We start from the raw sequence: 15,849 nt of genomic DNA, 5'->3' as shown, positions 1-15,849 counted from the left end.
TTCATTGGATAATAGATATAGTCATGTCACATGCCTCTAGGACACAGGTCTGCAACCCGCGGCTCCGGAGCCGCATGCGGCTCTTTCAGCCATCTCCTACGGCTCCCAGTCCTCTGACATGTGCAGTCCAAAAAGAAGTGGGACTAAAAAAGTTCAACCAATCAATTCAAATATGCAGGGTAGGTGCATATCTTGCCTTGGCTCCACTCTTCAGTCAAACCCTGTTCTGCGCATGCGCGCATGTATGCGCACGTGCACACATTTTTTGCGGCTCCCAGTTTTTCCTTTTGTGAGGGAACCGGTTCCGAGTGGCTCTTTCACTGTTTCAGGTTGCTGACCCCTACTCTAGGACAAGTCTTTGAATTAGTGCCACATCACAGATTTTTGATCACTGAATATTCATGGTTACTTCCATTGTCTCAGGATCATGACAGAATCCAAAGCAAGAGAATATGAAATAACTCTGCAGAATTAGAATTCTCGTATAATTACACACAAATGCAATACTTGTTACAGAGTATTACCATACTCATAATATGGTAATATTGTCATTTTTTCCCTTCTGTTCAGTTGTGTCCAATTTCTGAGGTTTTTCAGATGTGGTTTGCCCTTTTGTCCTTCATAAGGTGGAGAGAAAATGACTGGGACAAGGTCACCCAGCTGGCTTTGTGCCTTGGGTGGGACAAGACCTCATGGTTTCCTGGTTTCTAGCCTGATGCCTTAACCATTACACCAAACTAGTTCTTAATATGTTAACATTGTACAGTGCGGTATGGTAAGGTATGGTATGGTATAGGTATAGGGGGGTGTCATTATAATACATCAGCAATTTGATTTATAGTGGGAAAAGCCACAGAGGTATGGGGAGGGGCAAGAGGAGTCAAATAAAGAAAGCAGTATCACAATGTTATACACACATACAAAAGGGTGCAACAGTGCAACATGGCTTTTAACATTTTAAATTAACACCTTTAATTTTGCACCCACGTTTGAAAGGCCAGCATAGCGATAAAAATTTCCAATAGTTATATTCATTTAATAAGTGCAGGATATTTAAAAAATTGCATTTTCATAAAACCATAAATCTTTGGGGTATCTTTTGCAGTTACATCACAAATAACAATGCAAATCTAATTAAAAACATCCTATTAAATACAGTGGAGATTACTACCACCTATCTAGGCACAGTGTATCAATTTTGGTTGAAAAGCATGGTCATTTTGCTCTTAGTTGTGTATGGTAGTCACCACTCATAATTGGTTTGTTTTTCAATTGCCATGATTAGCACTGAAAATGGCCCAATGGTTTCTTCACGGTGGACCAAGCCACAAAGAGGAGCTTAAAACCAGCCATATGTTTCTTTTCTGGCACACTGCAGCCAAAAGAAACCATCATTTTCCACCTGGAAGACCCAGCAACCTAAAAGCAAGCCATGGACAGATACTTTACAACTGTACACTTGTGTTGAGAAGTCTCTAGGCAAAATTTTAATGAAATCATAGTTAGCTGTAAGCATATTACATGAATGTACACAGAATTGAAAGAATGCCTTCCTCTTTCATCAAGACAAGTACAAACATTTACAATAATTCAACACTTTATCTAATTATTTTAGCCAAAAATCTCTTCATCCCATATCTCACATTTTATCTATTGGCAAATAAAGCCTCATCTTTCAATCTGAATCAGCAAAACTCCATTAAGAGCTACCAGAAATAACAACATATGTATATTAACTTTAAATAGGTAAACCAATTTCATATTTCTTTTTCTTTACACAATACCATGTCATTTTATCTAAAAACACAAAAGAAGAAAAACCTTCCTATGTCTTATATGTATAAAGTTTAAAAATTCATCATTCCATCTTAATCAAGAAAAATTCCATTAAGAGCTACTAGAAACAAATTAAATATTAATATTTAATCCCTTCAAATGATAGCCCACAAATTAAGTTATCATCTTCTTTTCATCTCCCCTCAATTTTAATACCATAAATTATCATTTTTTAAAAAAAATAAAACAAAACTCTGTTCTTCCCATTTCATATCTACTAACAAATCTTAAGAGTCTCTTCACTGAGTCCAATTCAAGAAAAACCCATTAACAACTCTTTAAAAAAAGGATCATAGACAGTTTAACCTTCATAGAATAAATCAACTTTATTAACTTTTGTTTTCAAGGTCTTGATTATTCCTTTTAGTAATATCCCAAAAACTGATTTCTTCTCTCTTTTCCTTTCCTCAAAAATTCCTTCATAAGTATAACACATTTTTTTGTAAATCCAAAGTAAGACTATTGTCCAAGTCAAAGTCACTCTTCTGATTTATCATTTGTGTGTTTCTTTTAACAGTTAAAACTTCATCCAGTTTCATTTGTAAGTCCTGTTCTGTATAACATTTTGTCAATATCATCCTCGTATCCTGTCAATTTTAAATCTGTCCAAAACAGACTGCTTTGGGTTACATCGCCTTCTATCTCCTCTTTTAAGCCAGTTTTTATTGCATCAGACAGTAAGTTCAATGTACATTGTTCCCAAATATCCTTAAATTCTTCTAGAGCAGGGGTGTCAAACTGCCGGCTTGTGGGCTGGCCGCGTCATGGCGAAACCACGCCCAGCCCATTGCCGGCAATGGAAAAAAAGTTGCGATACATCGCGACACATCACGTGACATTGAGAGTTTGACATCCCTGTTCTAGAGTGAATTTATATGTGTGTTGTTGTTTGATTTTTATTTATTTTCTGTATTCCCTTACCCTTTCTTTTTTTTGCATTTATTTTTTTCTATTTTTAAATTTTTCCTTAGTTTTTCTTATTTTTATTTCAATAAAAAATATTATGAGTGTACATAAAACTGATGCAATCTCTGGAAAAAATGTTTTCCTTCACGCCTTCTCTGTTAAATGAGAAACCATCCTTCCATGCTTGGAAGACACTTTTTGCTAGCAGGAGCCAAGTCTATAATTTTAACATACATCTACTTATATGAATACCTTCTTGCTACCACACTTCCTTTAAAGGAACAGCATTCTTCCTAATGTAACCAATTATCTGATTAGGAAGGCAATTATACATATAAGTTATTTTCTGGAATATTATTCCTGTCTTGAAAATATATTCAATATTTTCTATTGATAGCAAGGAAGCAATCAAAACAAAATGAATAGAGAAATAAAAGTTCATGTGACAGCCAGATATAAAACAACAGAGAGTACTGACACAGCAAACAGCATGTAAGATTAAACAGCAGCCACCTATAAATCCAATTACCATTCACCTGGTAATACATCTTATTGTTTTAGAAACCAGAATATGCCTATCAGAACTTGCAAAGTAATACATTTAATGGTTAAATGTTGAATCACATTTTTCATCTGACTAAATAATTCTTTCTAACTTTTAAGGGGAGCCTGAGCAAATTTAAAAAAAATAAATTTAATTTTTTTTAAAATATTTAAAATACACTTTAAATATAAAGGTAAAAATCCTACTTACCAAATCATGGTTTGTTGAATTAGAATCATCTTCTGGAAATGGGATGTAAACAGCTAAGGCCACACAATTGGCAAAAATAGCCAGTAATATAAATATGTCAAACGGTCTTAAAGATCTTGTTAAGGAACATTCAGTTATAGATATATAAATATTTGTCATAATACTATTTTGCATTATTTTTTTCATTATATACAAGAAACATCTTTCTGAAGTTAAAATAGCATGCTCCTATTGTTTGATTTTGTTTTGTGATTGATGAAATTGACAGCTACCTTCCACAGACAATTATGTTCCCATGTTAATTGTCTTTGAGCAATTGGGCCTTTCATTTTCTTATTACTTCACATCACGTTTTTCATAGTATAGTTTTTAAACAATAGTGTAGCTTGCATAGATATCTAATCAGTAATGCTTAATCATTATAAAAATGTTTTCAAATAATTTTGCTACTCCACGTCTATCATAGTTACCACTAGCACTAATGGAACTCAAATACAAGTAACAGAATAATACCAAGCCAGAGTTGTCTATATCAAGCTATTCCTACCTAGTTACCCACAAATTTATTGGACTTAACTGCCCATAGTTCCCATCAAAGAAGAACCAGGAAAAAGCAAGTACAAAGCAAGAATCTCTCTTCTTCATTTCCAGCCTACCAAAGATTCAGTCAACAGGATAAAGCTTCAGAATCATTAGACATCAGGTTGCTTCCAATAATAGTGAAATTGCTCTACTATTCTTTCATTTCACCCTCACAACAGCTAATCTATGAGGTAGATTCATCTGAGAAAGAATGAAGAGCCCGAAGCATACTCATGGCTCAGGGCAGTTCAGCAATTTAATCACTATCCTGTACTTATTTTTGAGATACCAAATACTAAATCAAACTTTTTTATTACTGAGAATGAGCATAGTAGATGCAAAGGTACATCACTTACTAACAGAGGCACCTGCAGGATTCAGCACTTTTGTCAATGACAAAAAAGGCCTTATCCAAACACGATGCAAACTCAGCCCCCATCATACTCCATAACACATTGACAAAATGATGACAGTGAGCCTCATGGTGTAATTGATATGTAGTTGATACTTTGCATCCTTTTCCACATATCTCCTTGAAAACACCTCTGGTTACTACTTTATCCCAAGAAATCACAACAAACTAATTAGAAGCCAACTCTCCTCTATTATGTATATCAGGGATGTCAAACTCACAACGTTTTGTGACGTGTCATGATGTATCACGATTTTTTTCCCATTGCCAGCAATGGGGTGGGCGCAGTTTTGCCACGATACATCTGGCCCACGGGCCAGCAGTTTGACACCCCTGATGTATATTGTTACCTGACTTCAAATTCTTAAAATTAAATCTTCAGATACTTTGAAAATTGCAAAGAGGAATGGATGAATAAATGATGTCATGTCCTTTGTGTCATGTGACATCATCATGGAAATGACCCAGATTGTGATTATGACATAAAACCAATAATATGAATTATACAATCTGGATCATTTCCATAATGATGTCACAATGCAATGACATCATTTGCTCTTCCATCCCTATTTGCAATCTCTAGTTAAATACTGATTTGGTGGGCATTTGTTCAATAAAACCACTCAGATTTAAGAGGACATGGACTCCATCTAGACAATAACAATAGAAATAACTGGGTCTTCATCCTGGAAGGCCATCTGGAATTATTTGAGCCTGCCAATCTTGAGGAAGCAGAGAGAACTGTCTATAGTATTATTATCATCAATTTCCATTTGGATTACTGCCCTTTGTGGTTAACATCTCCCATGAAGTGGCAGGAAGTTGGATTTGAGCAGTAATGAATACTTCTTTGAGTGAGGCATGTTCCTGTCACTTTAAGAAACCTTCATGCAATTTGGGATAATCTTAGTAGCCATTCACTGGTAGCCTTGCAATCCAGAGAGCATAAAGGTAGCAAATTATATGGATGTTCTGGTTTTCATTCTAATTCTGAAGTATTGAGGAATATATTTGGGGGGGGGGTATCTTTTGGGTGGATGATTCATTTTATGGTCAAATTATTAGCCTCTTAGAATCTATGGCAGGGGTCTGCAACCTTGACAGCTTTAAGACTTGTGGACTGGGGGCTGAAGTCCACAAGTCTTAAAGTTGTCAAGGTTGCAGACCCCTGATCTATGGGATTAGGCAGCATACAATGACGTAAATAAGTAAGTGCTGATTGACCTCAAAATATGCCCAGTAAATGCTGACTCAGTTGAAACAATATCCAACTATAATATAAAGTACATTGGGTTAAATCCAAAAATTCCATTCCACTGATGGAAATGCTTCTTTTTCTATAGAATTTTTGTATCTAATCCAATTTGTGTACATTAATTTTACATATGCACAAAGTGATCAGTTTTTAAGGGAGAACAATCTAAGAAAAAGCTATGTCCAATAAGAAAAAATCACAGATATTTTATGAAAGTTGCAATTCATGCATAAAATTCCACTGAAAACTCAACACTGACTGAATGCATACATTAATTTAAATGAAATTAGAAACATAAATTGTATTATTTACACTTCTTCCATGAAGTAATTACCACTTATTTAATGGGACTTACTGCCGGGTCATTGGACATAAGAAACATTAGCTTGGAACAGCTGATACTGGGCTGACCTTAATTAGGAAGGGAAAGGTAATTTATCATATTTATAACCCACACATTCTAGCAAGTCTACCATGACAGCAAACAATAAAGATTTAAATCCAAAATTATTTTCAAAAGCTTTACAATAGAATATAAAAGCTATATATTACAACACCCAAGAAACCATAGTGTTTAATGTAAAAGGTAAATATATCAAGCCAGCAATATTTTTAAAAAAATACTAGAAAAGAAAAAAATGAGTGAAAATAAGTTTTTGGACACTTAAAAGAAAGCAGATATGGAGGATTCTAGACTTCTGTGGGTCATGAACTCCATACTGGTGATTCTATCATTGAGAAAGCCCTTGTCCTAGTCAAGGGTGACCAGTCAGTACCTCCAATAAACACTTTAAGGACAATATTATTTCAGTCTGGCAAAAGATGCTGTCATACTCTCTAGTGTGTTTCCCACGTGTGTCTTTCTGATATGAAGTTCAAGTCCTCAGAGAACTGGAAATAAAACAAACTCTGAGTGAAAGGATACTTCCATTCGACTATACTAATGCAGGCTCTTCGGAGTGGGTTATTGAGGGATAGACAGAAAAGAGCACGGGCTGGCCGACTATTAGATGTATTACCCTGTTTTTTGCTCTTGGCATATTGCTGACGCTTTCTTTGGGACAGAGATCCTACAGGTTGAGCTGGGGTGGTGCTCATGCCTTGGGCAGCCTTAGCTTGTCTAGCAGCATCAATTGCAGCTTGCCAAGATAGCACCCTTTGCTTGGTAGGTGCTGTGTTGTTCGGCTGGAGTGCTGGGCTGTCACCAGGAAGAGGAATTCTGGTGCTATTTGCATAGCTTGCTTCTGTGGGAAAACAAAAGAGAAGAAGAAAATTAATTTACCTTTTTCTGAAATCATCCAGTTCCTTCAAACGTCTTGAAAAAAACCAGGTTTTGGTGGAAGTTTGAGGCCTTTTCTTTAAAAAAAACACAAAAAACAACAGACCCTTTCTACTGAAGTTAAAAGATTCAGGAACAAGCATCTCAGGCATATGTATCTAATGCTTTGCCAAGCTAAGAAATTTCCCATTTAGATATATCTTTAAGAAGCTGAACATCACCTATTTTAGAAGCGGGGAGGGGGGAATCTAATTTCTTCCTTCCTTAGAGTGTTAACTTAAGTGTTCATTGTCTTAGAATCAAAAGGCCAGTCCAACCCACCCTGCTCAGAACAGGAATTCAAATAAAAGCATCTCATTAAAGTGGTCTTCTCTTGCTCTGAATATATGAGCAACATTAGATATTCACTGATGTGTAATATATCTATTACTATGGAAACTCAAATGAAATATCCAAAAAGAAATATTCCGCTAGAAACATGATCTGTAATACTCTTTAAAATATTTGATTATTAAATGGTACTTCCATAGAAACTAATACAGTTAATAATGAATAACTTGTTCCACTGATTTCTAAGAGACAACTCCTGCCACCACTGAAATCTGGATTCATTAATCTTGCTTACCCATTACATATACCAAGTATGAAAAATATGAATCCATGCACTTTGGTTGGCATTGTTTCTGGTTGTTGCTAATTATTCTTTTTTCAAGTGGCAGTGTCTTTTCTTTGGCCTTGGGTTTCTTCCAAAATACAATGTGAATTCAGAATCTGACATAGTCCCTCTATCACATCTCAACTTGAGGAAACTGATAGGAGCTTGTCTCTTCAAATTGTATTTTGAAGTTTGGCTTTAGGAAGTGTAAACTCAAAAACAAGTGAAAGAAGAATCAAGAACATAGGGGAAACAATAATTGAAGTGACTGAGTTAGTAAATCCATGACAATAAGTTGCAAAATACCAATTACGAGGGCAATTCTGAAATAAATCTCCATTTGGTTATCAGTGACAGACACTCCCAGATTCAGAACTTTTATTATACACATTAGAAAATTAGAAAATTACATTATTTTTTGACATAATCACCATTCAAATTGAAGCACTTGTCATAACGTATTACAAGGTTTGAAATTCCTTAGTAGTAATTGTTCAGAATCAAATCTGGACTATGGGGGGTGTGTGATCAAAAACATCCCAATGGAACTGCTTCAAAAATTCTTGGGTGAGTCTAGTGGTGTGCAGGCGAGTATTATTTTGGACCAACACACCAGAAGTGGTGCCATAGAAAATCCCGCCAAATGTGAAGATGCCGAAGGAGTACTGCTAGTAAATTTCATGGAGCGTGGTTTGACCATCAGTTTAGAAGTCCACTGTGAAATGTTACGAAAACTCAGACAAGCCATCCATAACAAGTGTCGAGGCATGCTGACTGGTGTGGTGTTTTGAAGCAGTTCCATTGGAATGTTTTATCTCCCCCCAATAGTCCAGATTTGGCACTGAGCGACTACTAAGGATTTTCCAACCTTGTAAGACGTTATGACAAGTGCCTCAATTTGAATGGCGATTATGTTGAAAAGTAATATATTGTTGTAGTTTTCCACTATGTATAATAAAAGTTCTTTGTTAAAGATTGCATGATAAAATGGGCTCAGAATATTCAAGAAGTTATTACAATGGATACTTGGGAAAAGATCTGGATGAGAAACGTAAAATTTACGCAAGCTCAAAATTTAAGAGAGAACTTTTATAAAATGTTTTATAGGTGGCATTTAGATCCCAAAAAGCTTGCAAGTATGTATCCGAACTACCAGCCTAAATGTTGGAGGTGTGGTGGCGAAGACGTATTTTCACATATGGTGGACCTGTAAAAAGGTTAAAGCATTTTGGATTAAAATCTGGTGGAATATGCAGAAGATATTTAAGAAAAGGATAAAGTTTTGTCCGCAATTGTTTTTATTGGGCATTATTACTGACACTACTGTTGTGGACTCTAAGTTGATGTTGAACTTAATTACGGCAGCAAGACTTTTAATAGGGCAATACTGGAAGAAGGAAGAACTGCCGACTTTAGAGGAATGGACTTTAAAAGTTTCTAACCTGGCGGAAATGGCAAAGATTTTAGCGTATTTGAAAGACCATTCGCAACAACGATATATCGTGGAGTGGAAAAAATGGATTGATTACATCCAGAATAAATATGGGACTAAAAAGTTTCATTTAGCATTTGAATAAGTATTGATGTGATATTTATATTGCTTGTAATCATTTTATAAGAGCTAAAGTGCGATAGACCTAATAGCTTATTGTTGTTAGCATATGGTAGTTTATGATTGTTTTTTTTACTTTTATACCTTGTATTTAGCTCTGGGAAGTCGGGGAGGGGGGAAGGGGAGGGGGGGAGGGTTGGGCTGGGTTGGGAAGGGGGGGAGGGGGTGGGGAGGGGTTGGTTTGTTAAAGATAAAATGTATTGAAAAACTTTTCAATAAAAAATAAAAATAAAAGTTCTTTATCCACGAGTGTCTGTCATTGATAACCAAATGGAGGTTTATTTCCGAATTGCTCTCATATTAAGACAGATGGGGGATATTGAAAACGTAACTATGAGATGGAATACAGATTTCATCCACACTGCAGTACTGTTCTGCATACAATATTTCACTTTCCTGCCCTATTTTGAACAAACGGCAACCACAGGGTAGAAAACAAAGGCACTTTCAAAGAATTATGAGGTCATAAAGGAGCTCCCAGTTGACTGTTCCTGCTAAGTTAAGCAACTAAAGAAACCAAAGAAGCTATTCCTGCACTTTGTTTAGCACGATGTGTTACATGTGATCCAGAAATTGCCTCATTTCTCTTCTAACAGACTTAGAAGCCAAAAACAAAATACAGGTAATCCTCAACTTACAACCACAACTGAACCCAAAATTTCTGTTGCTACGTGAGATAGCTGTTAAGTGAATTTTGTCCCATTTTTATGACTTTTCTTGCTACAGTTGTTAAGTGAATTATTGCAATTGTTAAATTAGTAACAGGGTTGTCTGTGAGTCTGGTTTCCCCACTGATTTTGCATGTCAGAAGATCGCAAAAGGTGATCACATGACAGTGCAACTGTCATAAATATGAATCAGTTGTCAAGCATCTGAATTTTGATCACATGACCATGGGGTTGTAGCAATGATCATAAGCGTGAAAAATGGTCATGAGTTATTTTTTTCAGTGCCACTGTAACTTTGAACAGTCATTAAATGAGCTGTTGTAAGTCGAGGACTACCTTTATGGCTTCCAGTTTGGGGCTGTCAAAATCACAGTTGACACTGACAAATTGCGAGTTGGCAGGAAAATCTTGGAAGCAATGATAGAATAGTGAACATCATTACAATGCTCATGTGTGATCTTTCAGGATTCTTCTAAACTCTATTGTGCAGGTAACACAACATGCAGAAAGAAAGGAGAGAGAGAGAGAGAGAGAGAGAGAGAGAGAGAGAGAGAGAGAGAGAGAGAGAGAGAGAGAGAGAGAGAGAGAGAGAGAGAGAGAGAGAAAGAAAGAAAGAAAGAAAGAAAGAAAGAAAGAAAGAAAGAAAGAAAGAAAGAAAGAAAGAAAGAAAGAAAGAAAGAAAGAAAGAAAGAAAGATCACCGAAATCTGTTTCTTTCTTTTCCCTACCTGAGTCTGGAAAATGATTCCATCCAAACATGATTTAATAATGAATGAAAGACCAAACTTAGGAACTCAGTCCATTAATTTTGGGGGAGAGGGGGTATCCAATATGAAGTTTAAAAACTCTCATTTTGAACAACCATGTATCTAAGAATAAATCATTGTTTTTATTCGTTACATTGTTATCTTATCCTTCTCCAGAAGAGCAAAACATCCTGTATTACTGAATCTCTAGGCAATTGGCTGGTCCTATAAAATTAATAAATCAAGTTATTTTCCTGCTCTGTTTTGTATCCATAAAAATATTGGAAGATACTGAATATGTGCAGAGCTGAACCTGTGTCAGCCTGTTTGTAGTTCAACACTCATTATCCTACAATAGAGGCTCCCATTGGTGGCACCTCTTTCCACTTTGATGACTAATGCCAGATTGAATATTCAGCCTAGAGAATTGTGTCACAGATGGGTAGAGCTGTTCTTCCATGTGTGTGCAGTAAAGATGTTCAGTATTGCTGTGTAAAAAAGGTTGCTGCTCTGTCTTTGAAAGTGTCAATCTCTGGACAAATCCATATGTCCAGTTTACTCCAGTGTGAGCATAACCCACGCACCATTTATAGAGGGCATATCATCCTCAATCCACTCCTATGTAACCTCCAGCCATGTTTTCTGGCTTTCTGTCAAAACCTGTTTTCCATCTGCATTGGTTCAGTCCATGCTGCCTGGTTTGCATGCTTTCAAAACCAAACCCCTCTTCTCCAACCAGTTGTTGTGGCCCGTAGGGAAGATGTACTCTGAATCACTGTTTTTGTTGCTCACATTGTCATTTTCTTTAACAAGTTCACAGGTGAAAAGCTGAAAACTGGACTTACTCCTTCCTTCCTTCCTTCTGTCCTTCTTTCATTCCTTCCTTCCTCTCTCCCTCCTTCCCTCTCTTCCTCCCTCCCTCCGTCCCTTCCCATTTATCAATGGAATTGAGCAAGTTTAAACTACCTTTGTTTTTGTTTGTTTTTAAAGTAAGTGAAATTCTGCCACTTTCCCCTTCTATTCAAGTAGTGACAAGAAAATGGTAAAACTTATTTTTTTTTAGGATCCAATCTGGCCGGTCACCAGGACCAATGGTTTTATAGTCTTCTGAGCTTTTGGACTTGTGCTGGAGCCCATTGTCAGCGAACTTGTCTCTCACTAGAATGTGTGTGTTGTTTTTGTTTTTTTTTTTGCATGGCAATGGTAGGGCTGGGCAAGGACAAAACGGGAGCCATCAATCAGAAGTTGTGGTAACAAACAGTCCAAGTCAAATATTAAGCCATCACCATGGCCAAAGCAGTGCATGGGTATCTGGACAGGGTTGTCTTAATCCACGTTCATTTCTAGCCAAATTACTAACAGGGCATAAGCAGTTAAAAGCTGCTGAAGTAAAACAAATTAAGAAAAAAAGTCCTGAGTCTTGTGAATAAAATCTGTAAATGTTTTCTACATGATTAATTCTTTGAATATGTAATTCATATTATGACTCCACTTGCGGCCTATGGTTTGGCATACATCCATAAAACTCTTCCTCTGTGTTTTGAATTCTTGTTCATATTTTCTGGATTTACAGTCTGCCACAGCAATTGTGGAGAACTTCTGTTACTGTGCATTGACCTACCAAGTCAAACCACTATAGAAGTATTTTCAGTAAAGTATCCAACAGTAATTCCTGAACTGTTAGATATATTTTGAAGTTAGTAATACAAAAACAGGGACATAAAAACTCTGAGCTAATATAAGAAAAATGCAGAAGAAAGCCTTTCAAAGCTTTAATGCAGAGTATAGAAACAGAAAAAGCTCTTACAGCTAGTCTTCATTTAGCAACAATATTTGGGGCCAGCAATTCAGTCATTAACTCATTAAGTGAAGTGGTGATTAGTAAAACTGTCAGTGTGCTTCTGATGTTCAACCTTTCTTTGCTTTGCAGATCTGCAAAGGTCATAAATGTTAGGACTGGTCATAAAGTTATTTTTTATCACTGTTATTTCTGTGAACAGTTGCTTAATGAGTAGTACATATACTACAATTTAGGACCATGTTGTGTCTTTGTTAATCTCATCTCTATGGTCTTCACTAATAGTTTACTAATATTACCTTTTAAATATTTTTTATCAATTATTTATATGCTGCCTCTCACCCAAAGCATTTCCAGGTATTTGCAAAATTAAAAATACATTTAAATATAATTAAATAAATGAATATAGAGATACATGAACTAAAATAGAGTAATAAACACATTGTACAAAAGTTGTCTTGAGCCACTATCTTAATTTGGCTTTTCTGTGGCATTTCACTTTGGCCTGCCACTTAACTTTAACAAAAATCTGATGAAAAATGCTAAACACAATCGTAATGAAATGAGCAATGAAACTGAGGTAATTATAAATTCAGAAGGATTCTCAAAGTTACAAACGAGAAACAACAAACTATGTAAGGGAGCTTTAGTGCTTGAAATATATATGAAACTACCAAGTGGACAAGAAGACCTTCTAAATTTCAGGTTTCATGTGGAGAAAATAGATGGAAAGACATACAACAAATTAGAGCCTCTGTTGGAAATTATGTCCAGGTGACCAATGAAGATTAGATATAATACGGAAACAGAAGGGCTTTCCTTTACAAATATCACTTCCCCTTCCATCAGGGCAATAATAATAAAAAAAGAGGGGGGATGTGTTCTGCACTCCTTTCCATATTATAGTGATAAAGCCCAAGTATTATCTTTTGGGTGATGTCCCTCCCCTTTCCACCCCTCCAGAGCTACAGGCAAGTATGCAGGCATATAGAGAGAGGTGAAAAACAGAGACTGGGAGGGCGGAGATGGGAATGTTTAAGATGGCTCCCTTAATGTGCAGCTGAGTAAAGGTAGTTGTGGGAAGTAGAGGGCATCTTTTACTGACCAAGAAACTATAATGAATCTCACTCAAGAGATCTCCTGAGAGCAATCCAGGAGGTGGAGAGCAGACAGCAGCTTCTCACAGCAACAAGATCGGGTTATTCAAGGAGCGGAGCGCCCTCCTGGCCTGTAATCACTCCATACCAGAGCAAACGCGGTCAGATCCAGCCGACAATGGTTTCTCCTGAAATCATTTCATCATTTCTTCCTCCCTCCCACCCCCCCCACATTCCATTTTTGCATTTGTTTGTTTATTTGGCTATTTCTGGGCCAGGATGCCAGGGAAGAAGGCAGCAGCCTTCCCTCTTCTCCTTTGCAAGGGACCTCTGAAAGTGAAGCAGGTGGGCTCCCTGAGGGAGTCGCGCTTGCTTTTTTTTTTTGCCCTCCGGCACACACGCACGCACACACTTTCTCAAAGCGCCTGTCAATCCAAGCTGAATCACTTCCACGCAGCTCCGGGAGCCGGGGAGGGAGGTGAGGCGGCAGCGGCAGCAGCAGCGTCTCCCTGAGTGTGTTTGCAAAGGCGAGGAATACACACGAGCCCCGTTGCGCCTCTTTTCCCTCGGCGCTTTGGCAAGCGGGAGGAGGAGGCAGGAGAAAGGCAGCGCTCGCTTTCCTTCAGATCACCTCTCCGAGCCCCTTCGGTCGTCCTGAGCGCTCGCCAATATGTGTAGGGTGAGCCGCCACCGCCGCCGCCACCAAATGCCGAGGGCAATTGCCCTCCCTCGCCCTCCCATCCTCAGCGCAGCCTTTGAGGCAAAAGGCAGACGTGCCAAATCAGTGCAAGGCGCTCTGAGGAGAAGGCGGCGGGTTGAGGGCAGCGTCGCTCGCGGCGCGCCCAGCTTCGCCTCGGAAGCTTGCCGTAACCCCTGACCTCCTCCTCCTGCTCCCTCGATCCCTTGGCTTCCTTCCTCTGCTTTTAATCCTCCCCGCGACCCCCTTCTCTAATCCACCGCGCTCCCGGTTTCCCCCAATCCGCCGCCACTTAATCCCGCACGGCGCGTCGGCGTTTGTTGCTTCCCGGCGGAGGGAGCGAGCGAGCGCTCGGTCCGGCGCCTCTCTTACCTTCAGGGAACTGCTGCTGCAGTAGCAGCTGTTGGGGCAGCATGGTCACTTTCTCGGGGGGCCCCCGAGGCGCGGGGAGCTCCTTCCTCGGCTCTTCCCGAAGCGAGTGGGCGATGATGTTTCCCTCTCGCCCCAGCCCTTGCCCTGACCTGGCTCGCCCGCTATCCGGCGGTCCTCATGACGGTGGTGCTGGCTGGCAAGAGGCGAAGGCTCGGGATCGCTGGGTCTACCACCACCGCCGCCGCCGCCGCCGCTGCTGGGTCTTCCCCTCTGCCGCCGCCGGCGCCTGCGAACCTCTTCGAGTTGGGGCCAACATGACACTCACATCCGGGTGACACGGGCGCCCTCCATCCCTAGCAACCCACCGCCCGCCGCCGCCACAGCTGCACCCTCCGTCTCCGGCTGCCGCCTCTCTCTCCTCCCGCAGCCGCTGCCTAGCTGCTTCCCGCACAGTCGCGGCCACGGGGTTAGCTCTCTTGCGCCTGCCGCTGCCGTGGCTGCCGCCGCCACCTGCTGCTCGGGGAGGAGGAGGAGGAGGAGCGCGAGGAGGCTGGCCAGGCGAGCCCGGCCGAGGGAAAGACTTCTTCGTACGACGGGCAGCCTCGCCGCGAACTCCCAGCCTGACCCCGCAAATAGAAAAGTGCGCGTCGCGGCCTTAACCCCTCCCTTCCCGACGCCACTGAAATGCTTCGAAAGAAGCGACTTCCAGGCAGGCTGCCGTGAAGCCCCGCCCACGGGCATGCAAATGACTTCGACATGCAAATTGACCTGACCCTGAGTGCTCTGATGCGAAAAAAAGCTCAATTGATGAGCCTCCGGAATCAGAGACCGACTATCTCCAAATGCTTGGAATATATACCGAGAACTTGTCTCGTTCCTGCTTGTGAATTTCCAGCAGCTTAAAACTGATACAGCGTGGGAATTCTTCGCCTTAGGTTATAAGCGTGCTTTTCCCACAGGAGATCCATAATGTATTACTGTGCGGTATGTTTTTGCAACACCAGTTGCACAGCAGGCAAGTGTTAACAATGCAGACCTGTAGCATCTATACTGGTGTTTCTTGGATTTCTTAGGCCACTTTTTTTTATCTGTTTCCGGTCACAGTTCCCACTCTGTGGCAATTTTGTCAACTATTTTAATAATGCATTGAAGTAAGTAAATAATTTTCTCATTGTGGGAAT

The 15,849-nt window shown here is 39.4% G+C and overlaps 1 protein-coding gene across 3 annotated transcripts in view; it reads right to left on the bottom strand.

The window, feature by feature from the left end:
- The window catches only part of CACNA1D (calcium voltage-gated channel subunit alpha1 D), a 274,845-nt gene extending 259,874 nt beyond the window's left edge, over positions 1-14,971 (bottom strand). For all 3 annotated transcript variants that reach the window (XM_081321938.1, XM_081321939.1, XM_081321940.1), the window contains exons 1-3: positions 14,669-14,971; positions 6,671-6,989; positions 3,497-3,602 (exon numbers count right to left, since the gene is read on the bottom strand). In XM_081321938.1, coding sequence (XP_081178064.1) covers positions 3,497-3,602; positions 6,671-6,989; positions 14,669-14,711 — 468 coding nt within the window. In that variant the 5' untranslated portion in view covers positions 14,712-14,971. The remainder of the gene's footprint in view (positions 1-3,496; positions 3,603-6,670; positions 6,990-14,668) is intronic.
- Positions 14,972-15,849: the final 878 nt, after the last annotated feature.

The sequence above is a fragment of the Vipera berus genome, assembly GCF_964194415.1.
Source record: "Vipera berus genome assembly, chromosome: 2".
In the NCBI taxonomy this organism is placed as follows: Eukaryota; Metazoa; Chordata; class Lepidosauria; order Squamata; family Viperidae; genus Vipera; species Vipera berus.
This window is presented reverse-complemented; position numbering and strand designations above follow the sequence as displayed.